Source organism: Cotesia glomerata, linkage group LG3 (genome assembly GCF_020080835.1).
Source record: "Cotesia glomerata isolate CgM1 linkage group LG3, MPM_Cglom_v2.3, whole genome shotgun sequence".
NCBI classification, from domain to species: domain Eukaryota; kingdom Metazoa; phylum Arthropoda; class Insecta; order Hymenoptera; family Braconidae; genus Cotesia; species Cotesia glomerata.
This window is the reverse complement of record NC_058160.1, coordinates 6,879,464-6,892,292: the sequence shown is the minus strand read 5'-3', so window position 1 is coordinate 6,892,292 and position 12,829 is coordinate 6,879,464. Positions and strand designations below refer to the sequence as shown.

At 28.2% G+C, this 12,829-nt stretch overlaps 2 protein-coding genes across 4 annotated transcripts; both read right to left on the bottom strand.

Moving 5' to 3' along the window:
* Positions 1-28: 28 nt before the first annotated feature.
* Positions 29-3,525, bottom strand: LOC123260618 (transmembrane 9 superfamily member 4). Its single transcript, XM_044721828.1, has 9 exons — positions 3,294-3,525; positions 2,807-3,054; positions 2,569-2,715; positions 2,334-2,492; positions 1,954-2,228; positions 1,599-1,817; positions 1,095-1,512; positions 546-729; positions 29-458 (listed from the first exon to the last, which is right to left on the bottom strand). Exons 1-9 carry the CDS (start codon positions 3,294-3,296, stop codon positions 219-221), a joined length of 1,893 nt encoding a protein of 630 aa, XP_044577763.1. The 5' UTR covers positions 3,297-3,525; the 3' UTR covers positions 29-218.
* Positions 3,526-5,799: 2,274 nt separating this feature from the next.
* On the bottom strand, positions 5,800-11,278 carry LOC123260492 (double-stranded RNA-binding protein Staufen homolog 2). Of its 3 annotated transcripts, none has more exons than XM_044721610.1 (6): positions 11,163-11,278; positions 10,568-10,642; positions 10,271-10,473; positions 9,352-9,486; positions 6,928-8,780; positions 5,800-6,813 (listed from the first exon to the last, which is right to left on the bottom strand). In XM_044721610.1, exons 2-6 carry the CDS (start codon positions 10,615-10,617, stop codon positions 6,571-6,573), a joined length of 2,484 nt encoding a protein of 827 aa, XP_044577545.1. In that variant the 5' UTR covers positions 10,618-10,642; positions 11,163-11,278; the 3' UTR covers positions 5,800-6,570. The 3 variants fall into 3 exon arrangements, with proteins under 3 accessions (XP_044577545.1, XP_044577544.1, XP_044577546.1); XM_044721609.1 differs by having other exon boundaries at positions 11,021-11,271; XM_044721611.1 differs by lacking the exon at positions 9,352-9,486 and having other exon boundaries at positions 11,021-11,268.
* Between the last annotated feature and the right edge of the window lie 1,551 nt (positions 11,279-12,829).

Genomic DNA, 12,829 nt, shown 5'->3' with positions numbered 1-12,829 from the left:
TTAAATTTATATAAACTAATCTAAGAAATTATTTTTATATTTTATTAATTATACTTATATCATACATTCTCTCATTCACTTGATATATTTATTCGATTGCCAAAAATTAGGCAGGATACGTTTTCACACATATCAATAGTAATAGAAAATTGTCTCTGTTTTAATTATTATTATTTTTTTTAATTGTAAGAAAAAGACATCTATAAAGAAATTAACGACTAGTCAATCTTTACCGCAGCATAAATTTTTCGAATGAATGCATACGCAGCAAAGAATCCTATTGTTCCGGTTAGCAACCAAAATGTCAAAACCATTAATCCGGTATATCCAAAATACATTAACGTTGGCACTAGTTCGGTAATTTCAAGTTTTGTCATGAAATAAAAAACTGAATAGGCAAATACGTAAACAGCTGAACCGCCACTTACAACAAAACTTCTCCACCACCACCTGTAATCCTGTGTACAGTTAATTAAATAATGGTTAATTGCTATTCTGATATGGAAGAAAATAATTATTAAATAAAATTATTCGAAAATACATACCTCTCCGCATAGTTGAAAGTAAACCATTACAATTGATATTTGTGAACATGAAATAACTAGAATACAAAATACGAGGAATAAGAAGCCAAAGAGATAATAAAATCGATTTTCCCATAGTGCAGTTAAAATGAAAAATAATTCAATAAATACTGCTCCAAATGGTAATATTCCAGCCATCAGTGTACTAAAAATAATTTACTTAATTTTAATATCAATTTTATTTATTAATATAAATAATTGTTAAACATTATTCCTAAAATCGGTGATTTTACTTAATAAAGAGATTTGTTACTATTGTAAGCCAACTTTCCCGTCCAGTTGATGGTACACTAATTTAATTTTCATCAAATTTTTATTTATTAACTATTTTCACCACATTATTGTCGGTATGAGCACTCATACCATCCTCGGGTGAATATGTCCAATAATTAAAAATTTTTTATTTAATTGACAATTTTTGTTAAGATTCAGTAAAGATGTTATTTTTTACTCAGTGAAACTTTTTTCGGTTACCGAAAAATATAAATAATATAATATCGAACAACTTACCATAAAACTGGATTCATGTACCATAATTGATCGGGTACTTGTCTCGGGATTTGATTAGTTCTCACTGGGTGTGTAAATGGTTGTTTCCTATATCCGAAGAAATATCCGAGGTAAACAAGTGGAAGAGAAATACCAAACCAAAGACACAGTAGTGATAACATTGTCGTGAATGGTACTGCACCGGAACTGTGTTTTCCCCAAATGAAAAAATTAAGGAAGAAGCATGTACCAAATACAATTCCAGGATAGAATGTTGCTGTTAAAAGTGCAGCACGTTTCCATTGTCTTCCACGTATTGTTTTATACAACCGTGCTGAAAAATAACCTGCGACTAACCCAGAAAAAGCGTAAAAAAAAATTGCACATGTAGCAAGTGCTCCTCTACTAGCCGGCGAAAGCATTCCTAACATGGCGAAGACTGCAAAAATAAAAAAAAATTATAAACAAATTAACTTTAAATTTTTAGAAATAACTATAAAGTAATTAGTAATCTATATTTCGTACATATTGTAATAAGCGCCATGAAAAATATTTGAATCCCGCTCCCAATAACGGCAGCAAAAAGACGAGAATTAGTTGGTGGTCTAAATACATCGCCGTGGACTAATTTCCAACCTGTTTCTTCAATTGATTCATCCAAGCTTGCTAGACTGTCACAATCGCCTGCATTATAACGGGCGATATCTCTTCGTAATGTTCTTACCATAATCATCGTAAGAATTCCTAATAAATTGACAATAGTAATTAATTGTATATGAAAAATTTAAACAGCTGCTTTGATTATCTAATATAAATATACACATGTATATTAAACACACGTGTTTTATTTTTATAAATTTAAAAAGTATATTTGCATTACCTGATAAAAAGAATACAACAACAAGAGAATTAATAATTGAAAACCAATGTATCTCAACATCATTTATCCCCAAATAAACATCCCATCTGCTAGCCCAACTGATATCTGATTCAGTCCACTCAACAGAGTATAAAAATAAAATTCTTGTTCTTTTTGGATTAACGTATTGTGGAGAAATGTCTCCCGGTGGTTGACAGTCATTGTCTTTAAATTCTACTTCGCTGAAATCAACAGATCTCGCATCGACTTCAAAACCGACTACTCTAAATTCATTGCTGTAAGATTCATAAAATTATCAATTATTTAATTTGAATAATGAAACAAATTCCATTACAAACAATGATTACTTCTTTATTATTATAAATTTTATTACTACTTACTCTCCATGTTTATGATAACTAAGTTTGAGCTTGAGATAATTATTTATGAATACTTTATCGCCTTTAACACCACCGAGCCGATAGCCATAATAAACTATATCATTATCATTATCATCTTTGTGGATTTTTTTAGTAGCTGCAGGCAGATTATCTATTAATCTGCAATGTTAACAATAAATTAATAACTTAATTCAAATATAAAACAATGATAGGATTGAAAAACTATTAAACCTACAAATGAACCGTATATTCATGCTGTATTCGTTCGATTACAGTTTTGGATTCTTTTTCGTTCCAATTCATAGGTTTTTGCGGCGTGTGACATAACAATCTGCAACTTACATCAGTCCCCATAGCTACTTCATACGGAGTGTTGACAATTCTGTTTGAAAAAATGTAAATAATAAAAATCAGGAACAATTTGCTTGATATGATACAGAAGAATATTGAATAAATTAAAAAAATAAACTTACCGATCACCTCGGAGAACTTCACCCAAGTTTTCAGACATGTAGACGACAGTTCCATTTTTTGGTCTACAGAAACCCAATGAATAATACTCGTACGGTAATTGCGTACGCGTACTTGTCATTTTTACAGCCTTGACATTTATTTTTTGCCCTTTTTTAAATTCAACTGGGGCTACTCCAGGAACATAAAAGGCATCTAGTTCTAGTATGAAAAATAGCAGTCCTATTACTGCGCTCCATTTTAATCTTCCCTGTAAGACATTATTAAAAATTTTATTGTTTATGCAATAAATTATACAATTAATTACATCATAAAATGATCCATAAATTTATTATAATTTGTATAACAAATTGTCAGATTAATTATTAGAAATCGATGAAAAACATTGTTGGTGATTATCAAAAAAGTGTATTGTTGTTGAAAGGTTAATTTATAATGAAATTATTTAATAGATTTAATAAATACATAAGAACAATAAATATAATTTACCATGGTGTGACGTTAATTGTTGATGAAGCCGCGCCACGCCGACTGCACAATTCAATTTCAATCACCTACAATGTCCACAATAATTCACGACACACCGTTTTCGCATTACATCAGGAGTATGTATAAGTGAATCATCATACATGTGTATGTATAAATATTAATGTTTGTGTGTGAGATTATGTTTCGACAGCGTGAAGTTAGCGCTTTTTCAATGTTGACACGTAGAGACTATAAATGTAATGTAATATCTACTACCTACACATGCTTATGCTATGTATACATAACACAATCGATCATTTGATTCAAAGTTGGGTTCAGATTGTTATTTTATTTTAAAATACCAAAATAAAAATATAATTCATCCGGATTCTATTATTCCACCTACATACATTAATTTCATGAAAATCTGTTTGAGTTGATTTCTGTAAAGATAAAATCTTTCATAGAACTCGTTTTCTCGGTAAAGTGTCAGTTCTAGCTGATCTTGGTTCTTGGTTCTGTCAACATTCTAACAGTCTGCCTCCTTCCGGAATCCGTCAAAGAGAAATTATGTTACCGGGTCTGTATCTCTAGTTATAAACGTGAGATGACTCTCTAAGTTCAGATTACTTGCATATAGTGCAATTTTAGCAATTTTCAGGTGACCTTTTATTTGATTAAAAAAAAATTTATAGTAAAACATATAAATACTTACAATATATATATATATATATATATATATATATATATATATAGCATATATATATATATATATATATATATATATATATATATTATGATAATAATAAAAATATTTTTCAACTTGCCAATTGTTAATTTTCATTCCAAACAATTGACAGGTGTTTTTTTTTTTTATCAATAGTATCATCTTGATTTCTGGCACTTAAATTTTAATTGGGGCATCAGAATACTTCTATACTTCAGTAAAAATATTAAAAAATAAAAAAAATTATTTTTAGCTAATAAAAAATAAAAAAAAAAACTAATATTCTTTATTTTATTACTAAGAAATTTATTAATTTTTTTACAATAAAATTGAATTTGCCTGAAAACTCAAAATTCGATGTTTTTTTTAATTTTTTCTTCTAACTTTTAAAACAAAATTAGTTTTAGATTGTACGAGAAATAAAATAATTACTAAAATTGGCCTGATAATTATATTAAGCGTCTATTTCAATAAATAAAAATTTAATATCTATATACAAAATGCGATTTATATCAACATATTTTATTTTGCAAGTATTAATTATTAATTAATAATCTTATTAAGATTATCTAACAATGATTCAATGGAACATCCAAATATTTTCAATAACAATGCCTTAGAAAGTAAAAAATAACTCCCTGAGTTATTGAAGCTTGTAATTGAAAGTTTTTTTTTATAGTAGTTTTTTTTTTGCCAAATAAAAGAAAGAATAATCAGAACCAATGCGGTTCTTTTGGTAAAATAAAACGTACACCTAGTGTATTTAATATTCTTACTATAATATGAAAAATGAAAATTATATTTATCATAGTTACACACATAGTGTAATATATTAAATATGTTGATAGTACAAAAAAAAATTACTTGAACTATTTAAACGTAAAAAGGTAATTAAAAAAAAAATATTTATATATACATATAGAGATGTTGAACACAAAATAAACATGGGAATATCAATTTATTTCTCTTTATTTGACTTTTATTTTAATTTAGTACGTTTATATTATCAATGATAAAAAGATTGAACTTATTTAGGAATTGTCGGTTTTATAAACAATATGGTTTAATACAAAAGGAAATAGGGGAATGATGCATTCACAAAAACAAGATAATAAAACAATGAAAAAAGTTCTAATTCTAAAAAATATATTAATCGCATATTTAGCATAACACCATTTAATAAGCTTTCATGTCCTCGATTTCCTTCACCTCCATATACCGACTCCCCCAAATTATGTAACAATCATAATATCATAAGTTCATATAAATAAATGCGAGACAATAGAATACAATTCAGTAACGTTGCTTCAAGATTTTGCAACAAAATTCAGTTTTAATCTTGTGACAATCACGAGGCAACGGGGTGAATAATAAAATATTGTCTTCACCAAAACAAAGAAAAAAAATTTGTTTAAAATTCTTTTTTTTTTGTAACAATTTTTTTTATAATTGATTGAAAAAAATATTGTATAATATACATATCTGTAATAATAATAATTATAATAATAATAATAATATTAATAATAATAATGATTTTTTCAAACCATTAATAACAATTTAAGAAAAATGGATTCAATCACAATAATACCATTAAATAAAAAATTTTTTGAGTTTTTGAATTCAGTACCAGTAAGGTAAAAGCCCCAATAGATGATCATGTACCAGTATATGATCACTCCATGTATTTGTATACCTATATTTGTGAATATAGATATACAAATACATGGAGTGATCATATACTGGTACGTGATAATCTATTGGGGCTTTTACCTTAATTGAAATTAAAAAAAGTTATTTTTGAAATAAAAATACAAAAGATCAAAATTAATTAAAGGTTGTACTAATGAAAGGAAGAATAAGATCTACTATGAATTGGAAGTTAAGAACAAGCAATTAAATGAAATTGAGGGAATGGCCGCAATTTTGTCTGAGATATTATTTAGTTTGTTTAGTTCGATCGTGTTTGATAAATAAAATTTTAAACGACATTTTATTTGTAATTTCGTCGTGTTACTTTGCCCAAACGGAAGACAAGCCAAGATTATCATTTGAATAAAACGAAAAAAAAAACTAACCACAGTAAATAGTAATCATAATAATAAAAAGAAATTCTCAAATTATTTTCGTTAAAAGTGTATTCCGCAAGGGCAATAATACTGCGAGTAAATTATAAACGCGATTCGATAATGGTTTCAAGCGATCATTACTACTGTTAGTTTCTTGCTTCTATGTCAGCAATTCAATGTATTTAAGACAAAAAAAAAACATAAAAACAAAAAAATAACATAAAAAACTTAAAAAAAAAGTTTAAAAAACACGCTTTATGACTGGTATACAAGAGAACTTCCATAAATTTGACTACGAAAAGCAGAGAGGGAAAGCTATCTCGTCTTATTTTGATCGTGTACTAGTAAACGAGTAAAAAAAAAATTCTAACGAAAATAGATTTTCCTCTCTCTCTCTCTCTTTCCAAGTCGAATTTGTAGGATTTCTACTATAATATACAAAGCAAAAAGTACCTTTAGATTGGAAAAAATGAAATATGTCGTAATTCAGTTTTACCAATCAATGTTACTTATCGATCGCTTGATTAATAATATTATTCTTCGCTTGATTTTTAGTCTGCTCACTTGAGGCAGGTTGTTCTTTTTTTTGTGTATTTGTAACACTATCTAATCCAAGTTTACTAAGAGTGCGTAAAGCAGTAAGAGCGGCTTGATCTCTACTTGCACTTGTCGTTGGACCATGACCATGACAAACTTGAGGTGGATCAGTACTGAGTGAGACCAATGATAAATACTCCTTGTATACACCCTGAAAATTCTGTTATTTTAAACGATTGCATTTAATTTACTTAATGTTAATTAGTTGTGAATGATTAATAAATTATAGTTAAACAAAAAGTAAATATAAAAAATTAAACCGTACCTTTGGAAAATCACTGAATTCAACATCAAAGTTAAGAAGTTGAGCTAAATATTTTAACTGCTCTTTTGGAGATATACCAGAGGTATTACTCTGCTGCTGCTCTCGTAATTCTTCAGCGACAACTTGAACACTTGGACCACTATTAACTTTATTTTCTTGACCACCATCAACTAGAAGTAAACCTGGAACTAATTGACGGCCAATTGTACCGCCAACTGGATGACTCGGAGTTTCATTTTGGTGTTGTTTATCATCTTCAAGGAAAGTTACTTTCCTCGGTTTACTTTCAGTATTTGAATTTTCACTGTCAGCTGTTTTAATAGACGATTTAATTGGTTGAACATCAGGCTTACTGTATCCAAGTTTGGTTAAAAGTGCTTCAGCTGCAGCTCGTTTACCAAGTTTTTTATTTGGTCCGATTCCTCGTGCCGAAATATTTCCGATAGATACTTCCATAAGAAATTCACGACGTCTGGGTGCACCTTTTTCTTCAATTAACGTGTAAATTGGCTCTGGTTTTTTTTGAGCCTGTTGTATTTGAACGAGACGCGAAATAGGATTAACTTCATCGGCAATTTCAGAATCAGATCGTGGCTCTTGATAATCTTTTATGAGGTTCCGCGATTTTTTTTTAGTAGCGGGAGGTTTACGTTTCATACGGATTGGCCGACATTGTACCGTTGTAGGCAAAGGAGGAAGTCTTTTTAATTCTTCAAGCATAAGTTCGGCTGCTCGTTTTTTCGATACTTTTTTCGAAGAACCTTCACCATGAGTAACAGTATCTCCAACAGAGCATTTTGTTTTGAATATACGAATATGTGGTTTACCACTCTCAGATACAACCTCAAAGCTGACCGATAGTCCTCTCTTTAATGCTGTCTCATGTACCAAAGAGACTGGACTTTTAAGTTCAGCATTGAAATCTTCAATGCCTGGACTCGCACCATTTTCATTAGTGGTAGTTGATGTTATCTCTTCAGGCAATGGTAGCTGCCGTAATTGTTCTAAAGCTCGGCTTGCTGCATCATGTCGAGCTGCTTGACCAGTTACACCTTGTCCTATAAATTCACGCTCACCAACTTTAAGTGTGACTACGTAAAGACCTTCAGGTTTTGTGTGAAAAAAACGATGGTTTATATTACGAGGAAAATTCGGATTAAACATCCGAGGGTCTGGTAGATTATTGAAAGGTATATTTGGTGGTGAAGGTGCATGTTTATATGTATAAGTTGTTGGTTCACCGCGTTTCATAGCTAATGCATTTAACTCAACAGTCGGTGGTAAATGACTTGTATAATTACCACAGCCAGTTTGGCTTTTTGTTGAGTGGCCGATTCGTATAGATCTAGGTTTTGGTGGTGGTTGTATATACAATGTTTTAGTGAGTGCTTCTGTCGCTGCACTGTGTTGAGCTTTCTTAATACTTGGACCATCAGCAACATATTCTTCTTCCCCTAATTTTAAGGTTACAGTAAACCTCTTTTTATGCGCTGGTCCTTGTTCATTAGTGAGTCTATATTGATGTTGAATTTTATTAAATCGTGCTAGTTCATTTACCAAGCACATCGGTGTTTTCTCTTTCATGTTTGCCAAATTTGTATTTGTAGCATTTGCGTGATTTTGATTAGACGGACTGTGATTTCGAGATTCTCTGCTTCCATCACGAGTTGGTGATTTATTTTCACCTGAACTTGGTTGTTGTTGTTGTTTTTGTTGCGGCTGCTGCTGTTGTTGTGGTTGATGAGGTGAATTTACTTGTTGCATATTACCTTGATATTGATACTGTACAACCGTTTGACTGACTGGAACAGCTGCATCTGACTGTCTATTCACGCTGATGCTTACCATCGTGCCTAAGCACAAACGATTTTATTTATTAATTAATTAATTTATTTATTTTTTAAACATTATTATTTTTATATAGATTATAATGTTAATATGAAAAATAATAATCATGTATTAGTCATAAAATGTTACTGTGTTACTCATAAAAGCATTCAAAAGTCATAAGAATTGTATATAGTAGAGTTGCAAAGATAAAAAGAATATTTAAAAAGGAAAAAATAAAATAAAACGGTACTAAATAAACAAGCTTTGTGAACGTAAACACAGGAATAAGAGTTTTAAACATGATATTTCAAATGAAAAAGTAGTGATATGATCAAATTACTTGAGAATAATGACTAAAGATAAATTTTTAATGATATATCAACCAGTCTTAGTCTAACACATATGTATTTTACTTTTACCCGATGAAATAAACGATTTGTAAAAATAATTTTTTTTTTTTTAATTTTGCAGCATAATAAATGTTAAAAATATTGAATAATTATTAATTGTTGATCCCCAATATTAATTACAGGTCAGAATTAGTTTGGTTTAAAGAAAATGAAGATTCGAAGTAATGAATTAAATAAAACCGACCTTCGATGCATCCCGTTGGCCCAAACAACAGGTCCAAATTTTCAATACTATACGGTAAATTTGGTTGATGTTTTTTACCTTCCACATCAATTAGAAAGGCACTCAGGAAGATCAGAGTTAATATGAGTCGAAATCCTAACAAAATTAAACATATCGAAGATGTAAAATAATCTATTGAACGTTTGAGCTTTTTTTTTCCAAATTGATTTCATTAATTTCGTCTAAAGATTGAATAATAATAATTTATAATAAAATATAATCGACACTAGTTGGACTTTTGGAAACTAATTTATTATAAAATTTTTTTCAGTATCACTGCTTATAAACTGGTTTAACTGTTTAGCCAACAAAATATTAAAATGAGCGTGCAAAACAAGATGCAATTTCACCAAATAAACCTAGATAATCATGATAACGTTTAATTAACGGATGAATATGAGAGTACCACATGCCAACCTATAAATAACCAGTAGAAATTAGAGTTAAATGATAAATTTAAAAAATATAATATTATTATAATAATTCTGAAAAATTGAGAACTTTGTAAAATTAAAATGTGTACATTTTTTCCAATCATTTTAGATAAAGTACGTAGTATTTTAACTGTAAAGATAAATAATCGAAATGATTTTAACTTTGAAAAATTGTTTTCATTATTTTAACACGTTTTGTGATTACGTTTTATGATAATTGATAAATTATCATGTATGGACTTACTGTTTATCTAATTTTCCAAGACTGGGAGAATAAAATTTATAAAAATGATGAGATGATTTAAACATTCAAGCTTAACTCATCGATTAGTCAAATAAATAATATTGTAGATGCAAACATTATCTGCAACTAATTTCTACAGGCTTATGGTTCATAAAATAAGTAAGAATGTTAATTTTCAATAACTAAAAAGAAGACAACTTACCATTTGGACTTTGTGAATTTGCACCAATAATGAGAGGTTGTCGAGGTCCGGAATGTGGAAGATGTGCGTGCATTGCTTGATGTCCAGCAATAGAAATAATTTGTTGTGGAGCATGGATACCACGATGTAAATGCATATGTGGCTGTGGTTGATGTGGCGGCATCATATTCCCTTGTGACATTTGACGAGTTGGGCCAACCATTCTATAAAATTATTCATTTTAATTATTAACTCGCAGTACTTATAGCTACCATCGTTTCACTTGAATGATTAACAAGGCTGCATATAAATTCTAACCTGCTTTGATCTCGTAACTGATTTTGCATTGAATGATGATGCCGCAACATAATCCAGTCACAATTTGTGATAAATCTGTTAATAGTTATCCGTAGATTTAAAAACTACATAAATTAATATAAACACACTAGTTTATTAAAAAATTGTTAATGTTCAAATTATGAAGATGAAAAAGGGTTTTCTCATTGAGTTAAGTAAAGCGATCATACTAAAGTGTCATTAGACAAAAATTACTATTTTGTAATAATGAACTGACAAACGATTTTTCACAAGATATTAGCTATAAATAAATTAGTCGATAGACAATGGGCTTGGTCCGGTAAAGTATGAGAGAGAGAACTAGAAAAGACGAGTCAAGATAGTAATCGGGAAAAGAGTAAGGTAGATAAATGATAGAGAAACACCGCTGCGAGAGCTAGAGGATAAAAAAATAATAAATCTTTAAATATTTACCAGATTTGGAAATGATTATACGATTTAATTTTATATGTATATCAATCAATATTCATACGATTAGTATATTGTCACTCTCATAAACGCACAATATTTTGTTAATTATTACTGAGCCATTGGCAAACAGCAAAGAGAGTAGTACCTTTGCAAACTAAACTGCGGCCATTTTGATAACTATACAAGTATAAGAATAAGAATAAAAAATTTTTAAAATAGTTAGCAGGTGATTGTTATTTGATTGGTTACTTCTTCTGGATTACTGGTGACCATTTGTCGAAACTATTGTTCATTTTTATTGAAATAGTAAATCCTTTGAACGTGATTTTTATGCCGTATTTACATGAAAAAATTCGCTCACCTACTTGCAAGTACTAACGTGAGCAGTAATTTCCAGATTTTGAATTGAATTTTTATCCACTCGATAAAAATATCGAGTACAGGGTGAAATATTGCAATTGCAAAACTTATGACATTAAAGTTAGCAGTCACTTGACAATTTAAAATTTTTTTTTTAACAAACTAATTTGTTCCAAAAAATTATTTGTAAAAAATTGCATTTTTAATTTTTTTAAATTTCTATGTCAATTTTTTTTGCCATAATTTATTTGTTATAAAAATTTTTTAAATTATTAATTAAATATCTGCTAAATTAATTTTCATGCAAAACTTATATTATAATTACTATTATAAGCTGTTGATGGAAATATAAATTATTTAAAATATAATTTGGGAGAATAATTTAGAAAAGATGTGAATAATAATAAAATAATATCAATGTACAAAATAAATAGTTTCAATCATAAATACATATATTTCTCTTGAGAAAAATAGAATTAAAAATTACCGCTAATGCAAATGATCTTTCTTTGTTTTAAATAATATATTTTTTATATTATTTAAAAATAATATCACATTTTAAAAAAATTAAACTGTTGGATATCCATAATTTAAAAAAGTGAAAATAAACTAAAATTTCATACTCTAAAATTATGCAAGACTTAAATTTTAATAAGCTACTCAGAAAATTATACAATATATGCTTAATTTAAAAAATAAATTGACGATAATAACGGTAGTATTTAATGATGTGAATAAACGTTCTTGATAAACCTTCATAAGAAATTTATATTTAAAACATTTCTGATGATATTTACAGTGATATTTTATGTACAGAACAATAATAATATTTTTCTTATGTTATTAATGAAACTTCGTGAAAAATACAATATTTATTTACAAATTATCTAGGTACACAATATTATCTTTACATTACGCAGTTTATTATTCAAACAATAATGATATTAACACAACATTCATCACCTTTTGTTTCATAATTTTTTATTTTATCAATTAAAAAAATTAATAAAGCAATTTTCTTTATTTGCCATTTTCTTTCAAAATAAGTCGCCAACAACCATATTTATAAAGTACAATACTTATTTAAAATAACAATGATTTTTTTCCTAATTCAATTGATGGAATTTTTAACAATTTTTTTTTCTAAAGAATCAATAGATTTATTTTAAACTAAGGAAATTTTTTATTTTATAAAATAATAATTGTAACTACACATCAATAGTTGTAAAATACATAAATTTATGTAGGTAAGAGTTAAATGAATAGTAACAATAAAATTTATTAACTATCTAATAAAATAAAATATTTGCCTTATGAGAAAAGTCAAGAGATGAAAAATATTATGCTCGTTTGGTCCGTTGTAATTAAAAATGTTTTTTATCAATATCAATAATATTTAACATCTCACTTATCAAACTTCCTTTCATAAAATTTAATTTAAATGTTTTTATA